At 40.9% G+C, this 23,958-nt stretch overlaps 1 protein-coding gene across 3 annotated transcripts in view; it reads left to right on the top strand.

Moving 5' to 3' along the window:
- The window catches only part of LOC122806720 (CUGBP Elav-like family member 4), a 1,919,882-nt gene that overhangs the window by 1,784,747 nt on the left and 111,177 nt on the right, over positions 1-23,958 (top strand). For 2 of the 3 annotated variants that reach the window (XM_044077372.1, XM_044077370.1), the window contains exon 10: positions 19,834-19,914. In XM_044077372.1, the coding sequence (XP_043933307.1) occupies positions 19,834-19,914 (81 nt within the window). The remainder of the gene's footprint in view (positions 1-19,833; positions 19,915-23,958) is intronic. The other variant, XM_044077371.1, reaches the window with a different exon arrangement.

The raw sequence follows: 23,958 nt of genomic DNA, 5'->3' as shown, positions 1-23,958 counted from the left end.
TCCTGACATTTAATTAAAATTGACTAATTTTCAGTTATTCTTTTTCCCGCCTTTACTGAACTAGATTAGTTCAGATTTCAGGCTTTGCTGAATTCCGGACTGTGGTATAGGTTCTTGTGTTGCCCATATCCTTCTTGGATAGGAGGAAGATTCTCTGTTCATCAGTGAGAGTGGGGAGCTTTGAGCAGCCTATCTGTCCCTGGATTAGTGGTCTCAGCCCAGAAACTAGTAGCTTATTGGCCGTTTTGGGTCAATTCCTATCTCTTTCAGTTTCCCTGCTTTAAAACCCGCATTTGCGCGGTTTTGCGCACCGCGCAGCATCGGGCAGTGCTGCTTAAACGGGTTTAAACTATTCCCAGCTCCACAAAGTCTACTCTTCACTTTTTCCCTTAGAACTGTTCTAACTCTCAAAGTAAGTGACTCTATTTTCCTTATAAAGCCCTGCACTTGCTCAAATCTTATAAGTAAACACTAACAAACTAAAGCACTACACCCTCTTATACTCTTTATAAATACTTGGCTCCCTATTGGTCCTTTCTGATCAGTCAATAAGCAGCTCCTTATACTATTCTGGCATGTCCAAAAGTCAGTTTCAGGTTTACTCTCCAGTCCAGCTAGTGAATCTGGGAATCTTGAGGCAATGTTATAATTGCCTTATGTACACAGACCACCCTCTCCTCTGCCAAAGCAGCAGAGACCTCCAAAACAGACATCCAAGCAACTGCTACCCCACAACAATACCCACCTATCACATATTTCGCAAAGTCAGTGTGCCACACAGTCACAGCCCTTAAGGCTAAACAACACACCAAATACACTTGTAATAGGTGACTCTATTGTCACACACTGACGTCCCACTCACCAGACTGAACAAGGAGAAGGTCACTGTAAGCTGCCTGTAGGGTGCCAGGATCCACCACATAACACAAGCACTCAGGTCACTCCAAAGCAAGTACAAATATGACTCTGTTATTGTCCATGCTGGTGTGAATGACCTGAGACGTACCTCCCTGGACTACATGAAAAGAGACATAGAGGAGCTCTCTGATCATGTAGCCCAAGCCAGTATGACCCTGACCTTGAGTAGCATCTTGCCCTCACCAAGAATGATGCCACAGTATAAAGACAAAATGATAAATTTTAACAATTGGCTAAAGTATTGGTGTCATTCAAAGGAGATCCAGAGTCTGTCAGGCTGGGATGACATGCTCGATAAGCCACGTTGCTTCGCTAAGGATGGCTTGCACCTTGTCACCCCTGGGCTTTCGAATACTGGCTAAGGCTAGGCTCAAAAGGCAAACCCACCTCCATAGACAACACAAGGAGAAAAAACTAAGGCTAATGCTGCTCAATGCCAGAAGTCTAAACCTCAAGATGCACGCACTCGAGGCTCTCCTCAGTATGGAGAATATCGATATCTGTGCAGTAACAGAAACCTGGTTCAAGGCTCCCAAGAGCACCCCAGCACTACCAGGTTATAACTCATACCATGCTTTTCGGCCCCAAAACCTGGACCGAAACACAAAAGGAGGGGGAGTATCCATATTCATCAAAGATACCCACATTTCCAGGTTAATGGCACTGCACAAAGCATCGGAGACCATCCATGTGCAACTAACAGTGGGCAAAACTGCCTTTCAGTTTGTAGCCTGCTACAGATCACCCTCCCAATCTCAGGAACCCCACTTGGCCTTCCTGAGAACATTGGAGAATATGAAAGTCTCTCCAAACACCATAATATTGGGTGACTTCAACTACCCAAACATTGATTGGGAAAACTACTCAAGCCCGAACACCCTTGCCCAACAGTTCATAGAATTTATAAACTCAAATGCTATGGAACAACTGGTCACCACTCCCACAAGAGGGGACAACATATTGGACCTGGTCATCACCAGCGTGGGGACTCTATGTTCCACACCAGAGGGAAAACCCTCATTGGTAAGATCAGACCATAAACTAATCTCACTAGACATCCATATCCCATCCCCACCCCCAGCCAAGGAAACCACTGTGAAAAATTTCACAAAAGCAAACTTCACACTTCTCAAAACTGAGGTGGAATCCTTCAAAGCCCCCGGGCCAGTGGAAAATACTGCCCGAACCGCAGAATCTTTTACAAACGCATTCTATGAGCACCTACAGGAATGCATGGATCGTGCTATCCCAAATAAAACCAAGACTCACTCCTCCAAAAGCAGGAGACCTGTCTGGTGGACCCCGGCCATAAATAAGCTATACAACAGAAGGAGGAAGCTACTACATGATAGAGCAAAATCCCAAAAAGGGATGGCATTTCTGATCAATACTAGCAAGAAACTACGATCCCTCATAAAATCATCAAAGGCCAGCTTCAAAAGAAAAATTGCCCAAGACGCTAAAGATAATCACAAGGCCTTCTTTAGTTATGTCAGGAATCTGGGTGGCAACTCCCAGATATGCTCTGAGATAGTGCAAAATGGCAAAAAATACACTGAACCCACAGACATTGCCAACATCCTGGCAGACAGGTTCATTGCAAACTTCTCCCCCCTTTCCCCCCAAAAGAGAAAATGTCTATTCTAACAGAATGTAGCCTCCCAGACATCACAGATGCACCGGTGAAAGCTGCCCTCTCAAAAGCAAAAAACACAGCATCAATGGGACCGGACAGTGTCCGGGACTGCGTCTTACACAAGCTCCAAGAAGAACTGAACCCTCACATAAAGTCACTGTTTAAACTTAGCCTTACTACAGGACATGTGCCCAAAGAATGGTGTACAGCAACAGTGGTCTCGCTCCACAAAGGTGGTGCCAGAACGGACCCCAGGAACTATCGCCCTATAAGCATGACTAGTCTGGTCTGCAAAGCTATGGAGCGTATCATCATGGAACTCATAAACAAAGACATTGGGAACCTCCAGACACTGGACCCTACCCAATTTGGCTTTGTTAAGGGCAGATCTTGCCTCTTAAACCTAGTTGACTTCTTTGAAACAGTTACCAAGGCCATAGATAAGGGGAAGGTAGTCCACACAGCCTACCTGGACCTCGCAAAAGCCTTCGATACAATACCCCACTCAGGCCTCATAAATAAGCTTACCAGCTTAAATATCAACCCCTATGTCACAAGATGGGTTGCAAACTGGCTCAGGGATAGAACCCACATGGTCAGAATTGCAGGTGCTATGTCAGACTCTAAACCAGTTACAAGTGGCCTCCCACAAGGCTCAGTCCTGGGACCGCTCTTGTTCGGTATATACTTCTCTGAGGTACAGACTAACACAGGAGGACTATGGCTGACCAAGTTTAATAGATGACTGCAAACTGGGAGCCATAATCGACTCTCTGGCTGACACAAGCATCCTCCAAAAGGGTCTCACAGTGACGGATACCTGGTGCCAGAGCCACGGCCTCAAGTTAAATGCCAAAAAGTGCATAGTCATCCCCTTTGGGAAAAACAAAGTGCTCACAAATTACCATATAGGTGGTAATCCATTAAGTACAGAAGACGTGATTAGGGATTTGGGGGCCCAAGTAGATAGTAATCTCTCCTTTGACAATCACGTTGCCAAAGTGGTTAGAAAGACCTTCTATATAGAGAGGTCATTGTGCCCCTCTACTCATCACTCATCAGGCCCATAATTGAATACAATGCCCCATTTGGGATGTACCTTACCTGACACCTGCAACAACTAGAGAGACCCCAAAAGTACCTCACCAAGAGAATCATGGGCCTCAAACAGATGCCCTATGCAGTTCGACTAAAGAAACTCCAGCTCTACTCAGTTGCTTACCGCCTACTCAGAGGCGATCTATGCCTGATGTACAAAGCCATGTCTAACCCAGAATTAATGGACATGCTCCACCTCAGGAAATCCAAATCCCTTAGAGATACATGCTCCAGGGACTTAAACCTCAGCACAGCAATAAATAGGACATGCTGGAGGGACAGATTCATATCCCAGAGGCTCCCCTCACTCTGGAACAGAATCCCAATTCATGTTAGGCAGAGCCCCTCACTGACCCTCTTCAAGAGAAATCTTGACGAGTGGATGGGAGATTGTAAGTTTACCCCTGGGATCTCTTCTGTATCCTTGCTAGACAGAGGCACAGTAAACTAACCTTAAAGGGCTATCTTCTGTGACCTACTATACAGAGGCACAGTTAACTAATCTAAAAGGGATACAGATACAAAAATCAAACACCCAGGGAACACGTAAAAATGCAGCAGTTAAGCGCTTTCAACCATTCGTCAACTGGTCTTCATCAGAACTGCTAAAGAAAGCGTTCAGTGAATTTAAATCAACTTTGTGGCGCCAATTTAATTGAGATGTATTATTTGTTTATTCATGTATATTACTTATCTTTTTACATTATTATATACATATATGTGTATATTTCTTTAAGAATGAAGTTGCATGTTTTGGCGCCACAAAGTTGATTTAAATTCACTGAACGCTTTCTTTAGCAGTTCTGATGAAGACCAGTTGACGAATGGTTGAAAGCGCTTAACTGCTGCATTTTTACGTGTTCCCTGGGTGTTTGATTTTTGTATCTGTATCGTTATATTCGAGCTTTTGCTGCTTGGATTATGTTTGTCTGGTGTTATGTGGATTAAACAGTGGATTTGAGAACGTGGTGTCTAACCGGACTGTCGCTTATTGGAGGTACCGTAGTACATTTAGGTGGTTTGCACTCTACCTGCTTGGTTTCTAATCTAAAAGGGAGGCGAAAGCCAAACACACTCTGGCTAGGCTTATAAATGCCCTAGGGCAGATAGCCTAGTATCTACCTATGAACCTATGAACCTATAACTTCTATGAATAAATTCTGACCTACTCTGTTAAAGTGAGCTCTACATACATATTTTCTGTTGCATTATATAGAAATGAAAGCTGTATAAAGTAAAAAATAAGGCAGCTTAGACATGAGTATTTTCTTGGGTCTATGTCATATAATCGAACTTCCAAAATTTCGAACACCATATGTTGGAACTTGGAAGTTTGAAATATGACAACATCAAAACCTCAGAACAGCTACTTTTTCCCTATCTATGCACTAACCTTAACCCAAGCCCTAACCCTAAGGTCCGTCACACTCACGCACTTACCTTACTCGCACCCTAACCCTGAAGTCCATCACACTCGCACACTTACCTTACCCGCACCATAACCCTAATGTCCGTCACACTTGCACACTTACCTTACCTGCACCTGAACCCTAAAGTCCATCACACTCACACACTTACCTTACCCCGCACCCTAACCCTAATGTCCGTAACACTTGCACACTTACCTTACCCACACCCTAACCCTGACGTCCGTCACACTCGCACACTTACCTTAACCTGATCCGTAACTTTCGCACCCAACTGGAGAAAATGTCGAAGCCGCAGAAACACCCTACCAAATTCTTTCCCTGAGAAAGAATTTGTATTTCCGCAGCTTCTACATTTTCATTTTTCGAACTTCCCCATTTGAACATCTAGCATTCGACATTCTGAACCTTTCGATTCACTGACATAGACCCATTTTCTTAAACCATGGGGGTGGGGTCATAACTAAAACTAGTAGGAAGGCCTTATAAACACTTTTTTGCTATATAGTTATGGTGTTCCTGTGTCCTTTGTTGTTTTCAGCTTATGTATACTTCAGTAAAAATGACTGCTCCCTAGTTTCCCAACTGCTCCCCATCTGCTGCAGTATTAATGCCCTAATTTAAACCATAATGTGTTGATGATGATGTGTGAACCCAGCAGGACTTCACTGCCCTTGGCAGTCATATGTTAGGATATGAATCACTATTATACATGAGAGAATAGCCAGATAAACATGGACTTGAGTTGGACAAACAGACACCATTAATCCACACACCATAGCCTAGACTAAATTTTATTTATTTATTATTTATTTTACATTTGTTAACCGGGCTAGTCTAACTGGATATATTTCCATTTTCAGTAGAGGCCCGGGGAGAAAAGCTCCACATGTAGACAGGACGGATACAACATAACAAAAAATACATAATAACAGATTAACAAACAGATTAAAAAAGTGGTAGGTCTTTCACTCCAAGACAAGAATGATTAATTATATTTTAAAGGTATAAACAACATGTTCAACATAATTTCATCTTTGGAACCAATTAGAGAAAGCATGAAACCAAGGAAAAGAGAACATTACTCGAAAGAAGGTACAGATTTGAAGAGATATGTATTGCCAGAAAGAGAGAGACAAATAGCCATGAGGAGGAGAAAAACCAAGAAAATTTTAATCAGGCTTAGAGCAGGAACATATCCAGTGGTTTTTAAGGTGGACTCTTAGTTTTGTTTAAACAGAGCAGTAGATGCAATTGAAGTAAGTTCGGGAGGAAGTTTATTCCAGTGTTTCCCAATGGCATTTGAGAAAAGGGAATCACCAGCAAGGTTATTAGATTTGGTTAGGGTAACTAGCAGTTTGCTAGAAGAGCGGAGTGAGTTCAGGTTTGAGTAGGGGCTTAAGAGGTTAGAAAGAGCAGGTGTATTAAGAGGTTGGTAAAAGGCTCTTTGGACAAACATAAGTTGGGATAGAAGCAACATGTTTGTCAGTTCAAGCCAGTTAAGTTGTTGCAGATTCTGACAATGGTGGGTTCTAAATTGTTTTCCAGTAACAAATCTAGCTATGTTATTGTAAGTGGTAGACAGTTTAGAGAGATTGTTTTTCTTGAGATTAGTGTAGATAGGTGAGGCATAGAGAAGTGTGGAAATAAGATGTGAGTGGGCAAGATTCACTTTTGCTGGGAAGGTTAAAAAAGTTTTGATTCTATATAGAGAGCCAAGTTTCCTGTTTACAGATTTAATGGTATTATTGATATGAAAGTCGAAGGAGGGATTGTTATCAATCGTGACACCTAGCAATTTGGTAGTAGAGTCAGGTGATATAATGGTTCCATTATTCGACACAATGGAGAAGTCAAATGTAGGGGATCTGGTAGTAGGCTTAAAGAGTAGTAGTGTGGTCTTTTTTGCGTTTAGGAGTAGACAACGTTTTAGGAACCAAGTTTCGACTTTAGAAAATACAGCTTGAGTGCTAGTTTGAAGTTCAGAAATGGATTTAGCAGAGCAAATAAGTGTGGAGTCATCAGCATATTGAATGCAAGTAGCCTGTGGAATGGCTAATTGTAAGTCATTTATAAGGAGGGAAAAAAGAAGTGGTCCAAGAATAGAGCCTTGGGGGGCTCCAAGTGAGATTGGTAGAAGAGATGAGAGTTTGTTATCCCAGAGGACAGCCTGTTTCCTGTTAGTGAGATATGAACTGAACCAGTGGATAGCCTCAGGTCCTAAGGAAAGAGATTCGAGAATTTTTAATAGGAGAGAGTGGTTAACCATGTCAAAGGCTTTGGACAGGTCAATGAAGAGAGCAGAAGACAGGATATTATTGTTGCGATTATTGTTAATAATATCTGTAAAGGAGAGCAGAGCAGTAGTTGTGTTATGATAGGGCCTAAAGCCATGTTGACAGTTTGTCAGAATGTTATTTTGTATTAGGTGATTCATTAACTGATGGTGGACACATTTTTCCATTATTTTTGCGAGTGGGGACAATAGGGCTATGGGCCTGTAGTTAGAATGTTCAAAGGAGTTTCCTCCTTTATGTAATGGTATGATGTGAGAGATTTTCCATACATCAGGGATGGTTTCTTCATTTATGGTCCTATTAATGAGAATTGATATGGGATAAGCTATTTCAGAGGCTGCTTTTTGAAGGAATTCAGAAGGAAGCTGGTCAGCTGAGGGGGTGCAAGGTTTAAGTTTGAGAATGCATCTCTGTATAAAGGTAGTGGAGATGGGTTGAAGTATTATTTATATATTTTCTTGAGGCACTGGTGTGTCTGCTGGTGTTTTATTTTGTGGCTTTATCTGATTTGGCGATTGTTTCAGTTTTTTTAAATCTTAGACTATAGTATTTTTCTGCTGCAGTGGAAACCTACATGTTATATCGGATAACATAAAAATATGTCTGTTGGTTTCTATAACAGTGTACCACATTTAGTTTAGCAATTTTTAGAAAGAATAATAAATACAAGTTTATCTCAGTGTGGCAAAGATAGTCCTTCACATACCAGTCAATGTAACCACATATCTTGTGTCAATGCAATAGTCAGTGGCAATGGAATAAGAATAACGCATATGATATTCTACACCTCTACCCGGGACTGCCTGCATAGATATTAAATCTCTTTAAAATTTCAGAAGGTGGATTAGTAAGTAATGACCAATGTTCTTTAATTTGATAATCAGTGGAAGCTTGAAATGTTTGTAACCTGAGCCTGTGTGCTAATACACATGTCCATGAATATGCTAGGAACAAAATAGTACCTATGGATATATTCATACCATGGTAAAACTGTTATTCCAAAAACACAGAATTTCAATGGACAAATCTCATTTTACTTTGAGTTAATTATACATTTAAGATTTATAAGTGTAAAATTCGTAATTATAGGAAAACTGCTGATATGACTGTTGACGTGGCGCAATGCCCCTAATCCATGTAGAAATGGGAAAAGGTGGTTAATGACGATGGGGATGTTATAAAATAATCAATAAATAGTGCATGGATCTATATTGGTAGCAGGTGCTAAGGGAAAGAATCAGAAATACAGGCTAGGAATCATGTAAGTGTACACTATGGAACTTTGATCCAACAAGATTCAGCTATGCCGCACTGATTCAGCTAAAGATTCAGCTAGAGATTTACAATGGAAGTATAACATTGCTTCTGCAGAGTGACCTTACCATCTGCATAGGTCAGAACATTAGCTTATTCATGTATACACATTTGTTAATTAATATTTATTTTTAAATAAATTCATAGCATTCCAAAAGAATGATAACATAACTATGTTATGGTAAATAGCAAGTTTGAAGTTGCACGGCAAGTCCTAATTGGAATTAAGTATTTATATTCTCCGACTTAACGCCCACCTTCTGTGTACAGTGTTGCATAATGCAGTTGTGTGCTTGTAAAAATGGCATTTACTGTGTAAGCGAGTATGCCATGCTATGAGAGGGCACCACAAGACCCAGGGCCATTAGCATGCATGTGACATACCTAATGTAATGAGCATCCACACATGCATAAAAGTGCCACATATATTCTACACTTGCATTGCCAAAAGTCCATGCAAGGGCTTACAACAAAGTACCACCTGTGTTTATTTTGTAAATGGGAAGAATATGGGGTGATACAGCAGCCAGAAAGAGGGAAGAGCAGACAAGCAGTACATAGAAAGGATGTGGGAATGGAAAAGTGGCATGGTGAGAGGAAAGAAGGACAATTTCTCTTTGTGGGATAGGTGCCTCTTTTTTAGAGAAGGGCAGAGGATGATGTGGTTAGGAAAAAGTGTATAGGGATGTCAGCAAGGACAGACACAAGCATGCAAGACATACAGAGACTAATAGTGAAGTTTTTCAAATGGAGGAACATGAAGAACAGACATAAAAAGACAGAGGATGGACAACTGGTAATAAGGAGGATTGGACAGCAAATAGAGGAGGGCGAGTGATATAACGGGTGGGCTCTGTTAATGGTGGCCTGATAGACAGGCAGTAGCTATGTAACTCTGCTAGTTATATAAGAATGTAATCCAGGTTACCAGTCTGGATATTGGGCCAATGGTCCCCTTTAGTCTTGTCCAGCTATAGCACCTTCCACCAGGTAACACAGGAGAGCACCTCTGCAGCACTCCCTAATAATGAGTCTATGCCACCTACCAGAGAAGCAGTCCCAGAACCAACTAGTGAACCCTATAGGTCTCCTCCCATAGGGTGACCTTCATTACTCTGAAGGCAGTCAGGGGACCCAGCAGTTTTTGCAGTGGGCCATTGCAAGACATGATGGCTGATGCTATACGATGTCCTGCTCCATGGCTCATGCTGCAAAAACAGTGAGCAGAATTGGACAGAAACAAAACAACAACAAACAAGTAATAAAGAGAGGATGACCAGACAAGACAGCTGGATACAACCAGTATGGTCACTACAAAGTAGTGCATTTTTTATGACAGACCCTGGGAGAAGGAAAAAAGAAAACAGCAGTGTAATGTTTATATCCATGTCTGAAGAATGCCTATGTTATTTTAGGAATAACTAGCCCAGTGAAGGGTAGAATTATGGCTACAAATGTGTTACAAAATGCCAGTCCAACAAGGGCAATGAACACATATGCAGGAGTAAGCACATCCCCATGATGCAATGAAAAATAAGATGCTTAACTACTACAAAGGAGAACAATGACTTTACTTAAGTGGTACATCCAGGGTCAGTACAACTGGTGGGCAGATGTCAGTGTCTGGAGGGATAACTGGCACAGATAAGAACAGTGGCATGGTTATGAATGAAATTATGATTGTATAGCAGTCTTACAAGCAGTGTACCGGTATACGATGGTTAGCTTTCAAACATCAGTGGAAAGCATGCTCTGATAGTATGTGAAGAAGACATTTACTGCTAATGGAATATGGTACGTTTACCCTGATACCTGGAGAGTCTGATCTGCTTCATTCTGTTAGGCAAGTTAATTCTGTGTAATCTCCTCCTCTGCAAAACACAAAAACACATTAATAAATAAGTATGGACATCAGGAACAGCTTATAACTGCACAATGAGGCTGACTGTAATGCGAGTCAGCAGAAATTAAACCTAACTATAGTAGTCTGATTGTGTTTCCCTAGCTACTCCTTGCCTTTGGTGTTGAACATCAGAGTGGTGCCTCCTCAGATCACTGCATTTGTATCAGTACTGCTCATGAGATGGGTGATGTCTGTGGTATCACTCTTCTCCCTGGAAGGAAAGTGCCAGGATTCCGCTTTATACAGGAAACCATCATAGTTGTTACCAAGCAGAAAGTACCTGTGCTACATCTGCAGCAGGAGAAGAAACATTTTAGCTCTCTTTTGCACCTTGCTGTAGACCTTCAATACTCAGGTTCAGCAGTGGCCAGATGTACTCCTTAGGTGATGTCCAGGAGTGAAAATGGTAGCCAGGACATTGCCTGACACATCATGGACTGCACATGAAGTGCACCAACAGACAGCATAGTAGAATGATGCCCAAGGATGGCACACTAATGTACATGATCAGTGACATGGGCAAGGGTGAGAAGTGAGAGATCATGCCTTCAGGTGCGCACACCCTATGTGACTTACATGCCTGAGCACAACCATGGGAGACAGCTGGGCAGGAAAATAACCACTGCAAATGCATAGCAGTGTGGACTGATTATGATGACTGGCACACTTTAACTGGCCACAGTGTAAGTGCATGACATGGACTAGGCCTTATAATGTGAACTACATCTGATAATGCATTGCATTATTGGTGCAGTTCAGAAAACATCACACTGTATTACCTCATTAGAATAACTGACACCCTTAACAGAACAATAAGCAGAGTTGTTGCCAGAGATCTTCCTACTGAAATAAATAGAATATTTCAAAAAATGGATAGTGCAAAAAAAAAAACAAAATATAGGGAAATCAACAGCATACAAAAGTAGTGGTAATGTGCACCACATTGCAGTGACAACTCCAGGATGTATGGCTGACACACACAGATGTCACACAATACTGATAGCTGTTAGCTAACACTACAATAGCCACAGCAAGGACATACCAGAATGTGTTGGCGAGGGAGTGGGCAGCACAGTTAAGACACAGGGAACAGGCAGGAAATTTTGTATTGCCCATGCAAACAGCATGGTGACAGGGAATATGCAGAACAGCTGTTCTTTCAATAGTGGGGGAGTGGTGACAGTCATCCAGGCCTCATTGTTCAAGAATGGACCAACCATGGGAAACAGTCATGACAGCTGAAAAACATGTAGGGTTTGGAAATACAGAGAAAGCACAAGGCGGCCATAATTCATACCCACAGGACAGTGAAGTTGGGCATTTAGTTCTTTGGGCAAAGACTGTACTGTAGGCGTGGCATCAAGGGGCAATGTTTGCGAACCACATGACCACACACAACAGTTTGTTACAGTGTCACAGCAGTTATGTCATCACTGGATTTCATTACAGAAGGAGGTCCCTTTCACAGATGAGGTGGTGATGGAGGAAGGGGGTGGTGAGTGTTGTCCAATGTAGACAGTCCTGTATTCACACAGAGATCCACATGGGCACCACACAGATGCACTGGAGCTGTCATGGCACTAAAGGAATTGCAGTGCATTGAGAAAGTCACATGATACAACACAGATATTCTGCTGCTGACCCTACAAATCCATGGCAGACATATGCTGTGAACAGATAAGAGAGGCAAGGCCTTCAGAGACCAGGTATCGCAAGTAAATACTGTTAGTTGATACAAGTGCAGAATGTGCAGGAGCATTGCAGGATGACCAACATGATCTCAGCTGCCGAGAGGTCTGACACAGGTGCTCAAGACTTGATCTGCTCGCAGAGATGAAACAGTTTCTAATAACACTCAAATATGAAAGTGATGGGACACTGACTTTAAATGATGGCTTGCATGTGGGAACTGGAGTCTGTTGGGGATGCCCAAGGGGAGTGGTTGCAAATGCCAATCATGTCACATATTGGTAGCTGATATATGTGGTGTGTACAGACTTTGCCATGCACTTTGCTGTCACCCATAAACATCAGAGATTCAACTCTGAACACATGCAGCATAGGTTATGAATGCCCACTTGTCTCTGGGGGAAGCATTATGTGTGATATGTAACATGCCATTGAAAGTATGCACTGACAAGCACCTCTGCACAGTATATTCACAAATAGCATAATGCATTTCTGTCACCCTGTGACATCAGGACAGTAACAGACATATCCTGCACCAATAGCTATGTCTATGAGCATAAACTATTATATTCCTGGCATGCAGCTATCTGTGGTATATACCAGCTTATACATGGTTACATTATCTATATGCTTTTGTAGGATATACTGGGATGGGATCCAAAACTATGGTCTACACCTGCCAGAAGTCAGCATGTCTGTAGAGGCTAGGTATGATGGTATTCTGTATATGCCACTGTCATAGGACATGGCGGCCCTTTCAGCAGAATTGACATTTAATGGAGCACTCCCCACCACCATAGCTGTGGAGATTGTGGAGGTTTACTATGGTGCATCTGCATCACCAGTGTTTAGTGAAAGATGCCCTGTGTACATCACACACATGGTATACAAGCAGCAGAAACATTGCCAGCAACTAAAGAATGCAAAACCTCAAAGATCCACACACACATCATTGGACAGATGAGATAGAGAGGTACACTGATGCCAGTCACCACCCCAAAACACAGTTATATAATGATGGTGTTACCCTAGGCATCAACCCACAAATGGGTAGGGCTGTGATTCAGGTATATGTAGAACCTTCTTGGACCATGTCAGATGTGCTCAGTGTACTTTGCAGCATGTGTGAAGATGTCCATGACCTCTGTGAATACTTTGTCACTGATAGAAATGGTAGACCACTTAGCAGCCAATAATAGGTCCCTAGAGCTGCTTACAAATGTCAGATTCAGCTGAGGTAAGGGATGCTTGCACACTGCAGATGTGCACAGCCACATTGCGCACATGGCTGGTGTCATGGTCACACCAGCTACTGGTCATTGCCACTAACATAGGCATAGATGACATTCTTCTGGCTGCACCATTACCTCAACCCTTGGCCATGGTCACTCACACAGCCATGGGTGACACTTTTCCGGCCTCATTGTCACTTCCACTTATGGCCACGGAAATTCTGGTAACTGTGCATGATGTTTACCTAGCTCCACTGTGGACTCAACTACCTATCACAAACAATGTCACACAGTTTCATTGTGACCTACTTCCTAGTAGAATTGCCCTGAATGAAACATACCCATAGTCAATCAGAGTGTACTGACAGCCAGCCATGTGCCTTAACCACATAGCAGGTAACACAGCCACAATTCTGCATAAGAATATCTCATACTACAACTTTCCATGAAGCACATATTGCAACATCTGCCTCTGCAGGAACAGATGCTAAACTGGCCAGCACACCACACCTGTAAGCTCTACACCATCATCTGAGGGTAGGATCCCTGCCATCTCATAATATCATAGACATGCAGGCTTATCACAGTCACCACCCATTACCACTCCATACACTCTTTTGTGATATTCTTCAGTTTTAAATTATTCATATTTATTTTGTTAAAAACATGAGAAAAATTATTTTTAGGCCCATTAATGACAGTCACTTTCATGTTAGGTGCTTGAAATGTGTAGTAAGAACTTTTAAGTTTGCCTGCGAAAGGTATATATGGCTAGGCATCTTTTGGTCCCCGTGATCACTTTACTAGTATGCTTCTATGTTCCTGTTCATGATTGAAGTACCACTCAGTGTGCGACTTTATTCACTGGGAGTTAACTAATTGTTATTTTGTAATACTGGACTTCAGTTTTTTTTTTTTTTTTTTTTTTTACATCTATTCCCTATAATGAAGGGATTGAATGTGTTAGAACTTATTTGCTTTCTATTATACATCTCAGTGGAAACAAACCAATATGATATGTGAGCTTCTAGATATGACAATAACTAATAACATTTTCATATTTTACAATCATTATTATAAGCAGAATAAGGAGGTTGCAATGGGCATGTCCTTTGCAATCCCATACGCAAATATTGTTATGTTTACGGGAGAAGCAGTGTATCTTCTCTAAGAACAGAAATGCATCTCACGCTCATGCCCCTTTTTTATAAAAGATTTGGGAATGATATGTTTTTATTATGCGGCGGAACTTTTGGCAATGTTGGATGAATGTATATGCTGTTTACATAGTACAACTGACTTCTTATGTTTTAAGTGAACAGTACATGAAACCAAAATATATTTCATAGATATAACATTGGGTAAAAATGTGTTTGGTAAGTTAGAAACTACCTTATATAAGAAAGAAGTTAAACATAACACTTATTTGCATAGAACAAGTATGCACCCTCCTTTTATATTTAATCTTTTCTTCTTCTTTCGGCTTTTCCCAGTTAGGGGTTGCCACAGTGGAACTCCGGTCCGCTAATGATTGGCAGTAGATTTTTATGGTGCCAAGTTGCCAGCCTGACGTCCAACCTTCAATGAAGGCACCCCCATCCACGCATGTCTTTCGAATGTCACTCAACCACGGGGAGGACATGCAGACTCCACACAGAAGGCGCTCCAACCGAGAATCGAACGGGAGAACCTCTTGCTGTGAGGTGACAACGCTACCGCTGCACCACCGCGGCCTTTTCCCCTTTCAAATTTAATAACGTGGCAAAAATTCAAATGGGTATTACTAAACTTAAAACTTCAGATGTTGATATGAATGCTCAAATGGATGTACCAGGAAAAGAATTTTCTCAAAGAGTTTATGATACAAGATGTAGAACTTCAATAAGGCAGGATATAAATAATAAATGAGATAGTGAAGCTCGGACAATTTTGTTTAATAGGCTGTCACTAATACTGTCTTGATATCTAATACGTGCAGATGAAGGCTCACTTACAATAGGAATACTAGAGCTGTTCAAAATATTATTAAGAAATACTGGCCTTTGGTATATTTTGTACAAGAACTGAATAGTATATTAGATAGGGAACCATCTTTTGGATATGAAAGAGACTTAACTTAAAAGATGCATTTTGTTATAAAGCACAGCCCAAGTTGGTTAATGTACCAAGAAGTAGTAAGAAGGGCACCTTTAAATGTTTAAATGTTAAGTGAATTTATTGTTCTGATATATATCCAGTGTTTGGCAATATGTTTACCTTAAATGATTATGGTACCTGTAAGACTAGAAATCTAATTTATATGGCAAAATGTGTTGTATGCGAAGCATATCACATAGGTAAAACAAATCACAAATTAAAATAATGAATAGGTGATCCTATATCTGAAATATTTAGAAAAATACAAACTAATGCACTCTATAAGCATATCTGCAAAACTAGTGATGTGCAGCAATTTAAATTTATGATTTTAAAAGTGATTTATGAACAGTTAAGAGGATGGGGACTTGATAAATATAACTGAGAAGTAAGAGCTTAAATAGATTTTAAGATTTAGAGCTCATATGGCTCCAGGTTTAAATGGAACACTTACTATTAAACCTAGCTTAAAAGAACTGCATAATACGATAAACTAAAGTTGTTGAAGTGTTGATTTCATTTCTTAATTGTTAACTAATTGTTGATTCATCATATGATTTTATTTAGTACTTAAATGGGATGTGTATTCAATTGTTTTTTTAAGCCTGAGGAAGCTGTTTGAGAAAGTTCGTGCTAGGGTAATAAAGATAAAGCTTTTAACTCTAACCGTACTGTTTCTTGGTGGATTTTATTTTTCACTATGAAGGACAATGCTATAGCACATTTTTTGAATCAGAGACATAAATGAACAGTTGAGTGATTTGCAAAATTCTTGAGTTACATTTGGAAACACGGGCCATACTATATAGACTTGTGCTCTGTAAAATGAAGGGAAAATTCCAGCTGATAATTCAGAGATAGAAGAATGCATTTACTGCTGCAAAAAACAATATGTTACTATATGTCGGGATGGGGCTCTTGCTGCAGCCCAGGCAACTGGGGTTCAATAAACAGCCCCAGCACTTGAGGAGCGAGCCAGCCATGGAAGAGGGTGTGTCGGCCTGCTTTCCTCTCCTAAGGATTGGGGAGAGGTTACACAAAGTTGGAGGCAAATGAGTCAGTGTGATTTCCTCCTCCAATGTTGCTTAGTTGGGGAAAATATGACTTGTACTTCCTTGGGGGGGGGGGGCTGCTTGGAGGAAAGTCCCTTATGGAAGTGAGGAGGACTGCCTCCATGTTCATCCCACTAAACATCATCTTCCTCCAAGTGTAAGTTAGGGGTTAGCAAAAAACACACAGAAATAAATACACACATATATGCACACATGCACACAGACACAGATGCACACACTCATGCACGCACACACACACACACACACACACACACACACACACACACACACACACACACGCACACACACACACAGACACATACACACATATACACATAGTGCATCTAAATTAGGTTAGGTTAACATCTGGAGTCACAAGGCTGTGGTGACAGCAGTACAACACCATATGTACCCCTAACAAGGCCAAAACTATACTTTTATAATGCTAATCATGAAATGTGAAACACAAATGATATGTGAACAGTGGATTGGAGGAATAGGTAGTTACAACAGTGCAGTTCTGTTATGCTTCTTAACATCAGTGTGTGAATGCCTGCTTGCCAGCATAGCAATGGTGGTGCACACTGCATGGTGTATGCATGTTACACATTGTAATCATGTACTAAGGGAACATGTTACTCTATTAACAGCAGTTTCACTGAATGGTATTTCAGCTAAAATGTTTCACTGAAACCACTTTCCATTTTCTCTGTTGTTGTACAACTCAGAGTAGGTATATTAAAATATGGGTAGTGGAGAGTATCCACACAGACACAAACGCACACATATGAGGGGGGTGCAGAGATGTCTGCAATTGTATGTAGCCTCATTGAGAATAATTTTGATGAAATATTTTTCACAGAAATATGTATATATATATATATATATATATATATATATATATATATATATATTTATATATATATATATATATATATTTATAGAATAAATGAAGCAACCATCAACAAGGAAATTGTCCATGACTACCCACTACCATCACAGATTCAATGACTAATACAGAGTCTTCCTCCTCACAAAGAAAGAAATACAAAGTTACACCTAATCAGAAATATCCGTCCTTACTTAAATACACAAATACCATAACTGTACAACCACAGGACAAAGAAAAGAGACCACGGAGTGTGAATCACTGCTGACAGCAATGCACAAACTGTTTGGGCAGTGATTTTACCTTTAATATATACACTCAACATTCATGCACAACTATAGAAGAACAAATGCAACAGAAAAAAGTGTCTGTATGGGGGCTTCACCCCCACCCCCTTAATTTGCACATACTAACACCATTATTGCACTGCCATAAAGAAAAAGAGAAAAGCCCACACAGTGAATCACCACTGACAACAAATTAAAAATTGCACTGGCAGTGAATACCAATAAAATAACTTAAACTACAAACAGATCCTACAAACAGCTTAACAATAGTGGAATTTAGTAAAAGTTAGTGAATACATCAGCTTACAAATAAAGGACCTTTTGCATAGAGCTTACAAGATGCTGCACACACAACAAAATTAATGTAACTCCCCCAAACACCACACACACACACACACACACACACACACACACACACACACACACACACTTACACATATATGTATATATGTATCTATATATCTGTCTCTCTCTCTCACTATATATATATATATATATATATATATATATGTGTGTGTGTGTGTGTGTGTGTGTTTATGTATAGACTTGTTTTTATATGCTTATGGGTATTGTCCAGTTATTACTACCACCTTAGGTTACATTTTTCTACTGTCAGGTTTCTTAATGTCTACAATTCTCATTATTTTTCAGTCTGACTTAATTGCTTCACTTATTATAGTATTCTACTGTGATATATATATATTCTCTTTTCCATTGATCAAACACTGTTCCATCCAAACCGGATTCCAGACCTGATCTGTGCTCCCTAGTAATCATTAAAGATGCGCCTGCTATTGGATTTGGCTACATTAAGTTTTCTCCAGTTTTCATTTCACCTTCTCAAGGCTTTTGGAGAGTATGCTGCATCATTTTTGAAATTTTCTCCATCATTCACTGTTTGCTTATTCGGGAATATTCTGGTACAGGGTTCTATTCTTTCTAAAAAGCTATCTACAGCCTCTCCCTCATTTTTTTATTTCTTAAGTCCTTTTATCTATACATCCTAGCCTTTAATTAGTCATATACCTTAGTGAGCTGTTCTCCTGGTCACACTTTTCTGTACTAACACATTGTCGCAAGTTCCACAAAGGCAATACTTTAATCCAAACAATGAAACTTGAGCATGAATTTATTTTTGTTATTTTGATTGTCAGTCTTTTTACTTCCTTCTGCCAGGCTACATATATTAGTATTTGTCACTTTTTATAATGTTATCCCATATGCATTCTACCTTTACTGCTCTTGAAATTTTTAGTTTATACCTCAGTTCTGCTCTCCTTCAAGTAAATTACTCATGCATTTCCCTTGATAACTGTCTTGATTTTTGCACTGTGAAAATACTCCATACCATTACCTTCCCTTTTGTAAAATAGTTTGCCATTGAAGTATTTGGACCCATGACCTAGAATCATACTTCTATCCTTTGCAAAGGCCACATAAGTACAAAATTTTAAAGCCTTAACTGAGACTTTCACCCGTTTTGCAGCCACTGGTTACAGCTCAGGATTTGATGTAATCTAGCCTCACTCACACCGTAGCAATTTACTGCCTCTTAAAGGATCTGTCTTGTATTGTTTCTGCATCATTTACCATCTCCATACGTTATTCCAGCAGCATTGCAGTTACACAGTCAGCTGTGGCAGGAAGTCATTAGGTAGAACAAAATGTCCACCTCCCTGTGATGTGTAGCAGGTTTAGAAGGTTTAAGTATTAGAGCTAAATGAACGTGCCTCATTCTCATCACCATCACCATCCTTCATCCGTCAGCTCCACTGACTTCCATGTTTTTGTGATTATTGAAGTAGCTTTTCCTAGTGTTAAAGCAAATGAGGTTTTCCTTGGCTTTTTGCCAGTCTAGATACAATATATTTATTGATAGTGATCAGATTTTTTAAACAATGTAACTATCAAGATATGAGCTCTTGATGTTTTGTTGCTTTCTTTGAATTTTATAGCAGCATATCCAGCAGCATACGCACCGATAAGTCAAGCATTCCCACAGCAACCACCTATAATGCCTCAGCAACAAAGGGAAGGTAAGCTCTCTTGCGTAGCCATACTAAATGCCTTCATTTATTTGTTTTTTTCATCATTACTGTATTATTTTGTCAGATTGCAGTATACATGGCAAAGCAAAAGATTTATGGTCTCGTCACTGCAGCTTTAGCCTCTTTGTGTATTTCTTGTCATAGGAACCAAGAAAACAGTATCAACAGTGTATCTGTGCAGCCAAAAAATAACACCAGGCAACTACAAAAGGAGGCTCACATAGTGCCACGGGAGTCTTTAGTTCAAGTACCATATGGGCTGTCCCATATGTTCTAGGGGTTAGGATTCCTGGTTTTCACCCAGGTGGCCTGAGTTCGACATCCAGTATGGGAATGGGTCACACTTTTTCACAGATTCAGTGCCAACTTTACCCCCCCCCCCAAAGGACGAATCTCAATACCGGAAGAATCCCAGGAAACCTGCATTATTGCAGCATAAGTTAAAGCAGGTCTTCCATGGGACCCGACAACATCACTGGTTGTGTTCTACATGAATTACAAAATGAACAGGCACCACATTAGTGTCCTCTGTTCACTCACAGCCTCACCTCAGGCTTTGTCCCTATGGAATGGTGCACTGCTACAATCATCCCCCTTCATAAAGGAGGAGTGACTACAGACCCTGGAAATTATCGCCCCATTAGCCTGACGAGTCTGATATGTAAGGCTATGAAGTGCATCATCATGGACCTAATTAACAAGGATATAGGGAATCTCCAAACTCTACATCCCACGCAATTTGGTTTTGTGAAAGGTAGATCATGCCTGCTCAACCTGGTTGACTTCTTTGACTCAGTCACTAGAGCAGTTGATGAAGGTAAGGCAGTTCATACAGCCTACCTCAATCTGGCCAAGGCCTTTGATACCATTCCTCACTCGGGAATTATTGATAAACTCACCAAACTAGGCATCAACCCCTATATCGTTAGGTGGGTTGCAAATTGGCTCACAGATAAAACCCACAGTGTGAAAGTAGAGGACTCCAAGTCAGACTTCCAACCAGTCAGGAGTGGAGTCCCACAGGGATCAGTCCTGGGTCCTCTCCTGTTTGGTCTCTACTTCTCAGAAATCCAGGCCAACATGGAGGGACTCTGGCTGACCAAATTCACAGATAACTGTAAGCTGGGAGCCATTATTACTCCCCAAGTGATACAGAAAGGCCTCACTAAGATGAATGACTGGTGTTGAAACCATGGCCTTAAGCTCGATGCCAAAACATGCATCCTCATCCCCTTTAGGAAAAACTCATTTCCCACTAATTACCGTATCGATGGGAGCTCACTGAACACTGAAGGCGTTATAAGAGATCTGGGGACACAGGTTGACAGCAACCTCTCCTTCGACCACCACATTGTCACTGTGGTCAGAAAGTCCTTCTATGTGGCACACCTCATTACTAAGGGTTTTGCATCCAGGAAGAAAGAGGTCATTGTCTCCCTCTACTCTTCCCTCATTAGACCAATCATCAAGTATAATGCCCCATTTGGCATTTACCTGAAACAGCTGGAGAGGCCAAAAAAGTACCTCACAAAGAGGATCCTAGGACTTAAATACATATCCTACATGGACAGTTATTCTCTGTCTCTTATGCTTTACTAAGAGGCGATCTCTGCTTGACTGACAAAGCCATGTCTGACCCAGCTCTGTTAGAAATGCTACATCTAAAGAAATCCCAATCCCTCTGCACCACACACTCCAGAGACCTCAACCTCATTACCACAATCAACAGAACATGCTGGAGGGACAGGTTCATAACCCAGAGACTGCAGATGCTCTAGAATAGACTTCTCATACATGTCAAGCAGAGCACCGCACTGGCCCTCTTCAAGAGAAATCTTGATGAGTGGATGGGAAATAGAAAGTTCACCCCGGGGGTCACTCCAGTGGCTCTCCTTGATAGAGGTACTGGGGACTAACGACGGGCGGCACAATGCCAGGGCACTTCTATGAGCTATGCTTGTAAAGGCCCCAGGGCCATTAACCTAGTACACACCTATGAACCAGTTGTTAAAGCACATAAGCATAACTCCAAACGAGAAGACATCAGTGTCGGTAAAGTTTCAGAAACATCAGTATATTAAATAAAAACTTGAATCACAGCACAAAATAAAATGGTTAAGTGTTTTTATCTCTAAACACATTGGGACTTCATCAGAACACTTTACCAAGACAGTTGTCTTCTATTTTGAAGTTATGCTGATGTGCTTTAACAACCGGTACTTGAATTTGTTATCCTAAAGACTCCCTGTGGCACTACGTGAGAATCATTTTGTATTTCTTGTCATACTCAGACCTAATTTGTTTTGTCACAATTTTTCAGTGATCTGTTCTCTGCATTCTTTTGTACAGCAGGTCTACATATGTACACAATTTGCATGGAAGTGTTTTTCATCATTTGTATTCAACAGTCATATTGGGTACTATGCAGTATCATTACTTAGCTAATTATTGTGCAATTACAACATCTGAGCCCCCATCCCCACAGACATATACTTCTAGTGTCCATGGACAGAAACCTACTGACAGTATAGATGTTAGAGTACAAAAAGGTAATGTTTGTAACAGCCTTTATACATTTTAAGCAATCTCTCACTTAGGTGATAGACACTACTTCTGATCCCAAGCAGTTTCATGTGTTCAGCTGTAATGCTAAGTTACATTTTGAACAAGTCTTTTATTTGTTTCAGTGAAAGCTCAGATATCATTCTTTGGCACCTTTCATCCATAAAGTTCTCTACATGAATATATGACACAACAGATCTCAGAACAAGAAAAGCAGGTGGGCAACACTAGCTGCAATGATTACTTATTTATTTATCTGTCTATCCTTTGCTGGCCAGGTTAGTCCCACTAAGCTAGTGGTATCTTTTCAGGAGAGACCTGTGGTAGTACTTTATAATACCATGTGAAATATGGCCAGGGTATCAGAGAATTTCTTCTACTCTTTCCAGGTATCATGGGATCTTTTGTATCCAGCTGAGCTGTCACCAACTCAAGCAGATGAGACCTTAGTTTAATATCTCATCCAAAGGATGACACACATGCAACACCCCCTTTATGCTGAACTGCCAACAATTCATCTACTTGGTTTGGGAATAGAACCCACAACCTTCTGTACCTGTTGCACCACTGACACTGCTAACCCTGGTAGTAATTGTTCTGTATAAAAATAGAAGAGGGAGGAAAAAATTTTGTTCATAAAAATATACCTGCCAATATGCAAAATACCAAATTTTCTTGTGTGTGTGTGTGTGTGTGTGTGTGTGTGTGTGTGTGTGTGTGTGTGTGTGTGTGTGTGTGTGTGTGTGTGTGTGTGTGTGTGTGTGTGTGTGTGTGTGTGTGTGTGTGTGTGTGTGTGCTTGTGTGTGTGTGTGTGTGTGTGTGTGTGTGTGTGTGTGTGTGTGTGTGTGTGTGTGTGTGTGCGTGTGTGTGCGAGTGTGTATGTGTGTGCTGGGTGAAAGCAGAAAGTTTCCAATGTCAGTTGCAGTGTAATTAATCCAAGATGGCTGCAGTTCATCCCAAAGTTGTACCCAAACTTAGGATCTAAGATTAGATGCATTGTGTGGTATAATTTAAATATACACCTGCTACATTGAGGCACCTACCATTAGAAGCTGTGTCACCTGGCTCTGTGGCATTGAGGGGTGGAGCCCAGATTATGGGTGGGCTGTGGTGGGTACTGACTCAGGCCTGGGAAGAGCCACTGATAAGGGACACAAGTGTATATGTGTGGCTCGTTCACTTCTTTAAGGGGAGAGTTTGAGGGGTGAGCTATGGGGTTACTTAATGGGAGCTGACTGCTTGCAAGGGGAATGCAGGACTGCCAGGATGACGGGTGTACCACAGTGAGCTCATGCCTAATAGCTAAAAGATGTATTCAAATTATTTATTTATTCATTCATTCTTCCTTGCACTTGCCACCAGCACATCTCTTCATTTACTGGGTCTATGGCACTTCTGCATTGTCCACAATACTTCATAAATGGAGTTGCAGGAACAACCCAGAAGACAAACACTGGCTGACAGATGGGG

Source organism: Protopterus annectens, chromosome 7.part0 (genome assembly GCF_019279795.1).
Source record: "Protopterus annectens isolate FY-2018-M chromosome 7.part0, PAN1.0, whole genome shotgun sequence".
In the NCBI taxonomy this organism is placed as follows: domain Eukaryota; kingdom Metazoa; phylum Chordata; order Ceratodontiformes; family Protopteridae; genus Protopterus; species Protopterus annectens.
The sequence above is the reverse complement of the archived record's forward strand: the minus strand, read 5'-3'. Positions and strand labels throughout refer to the sequence as shown.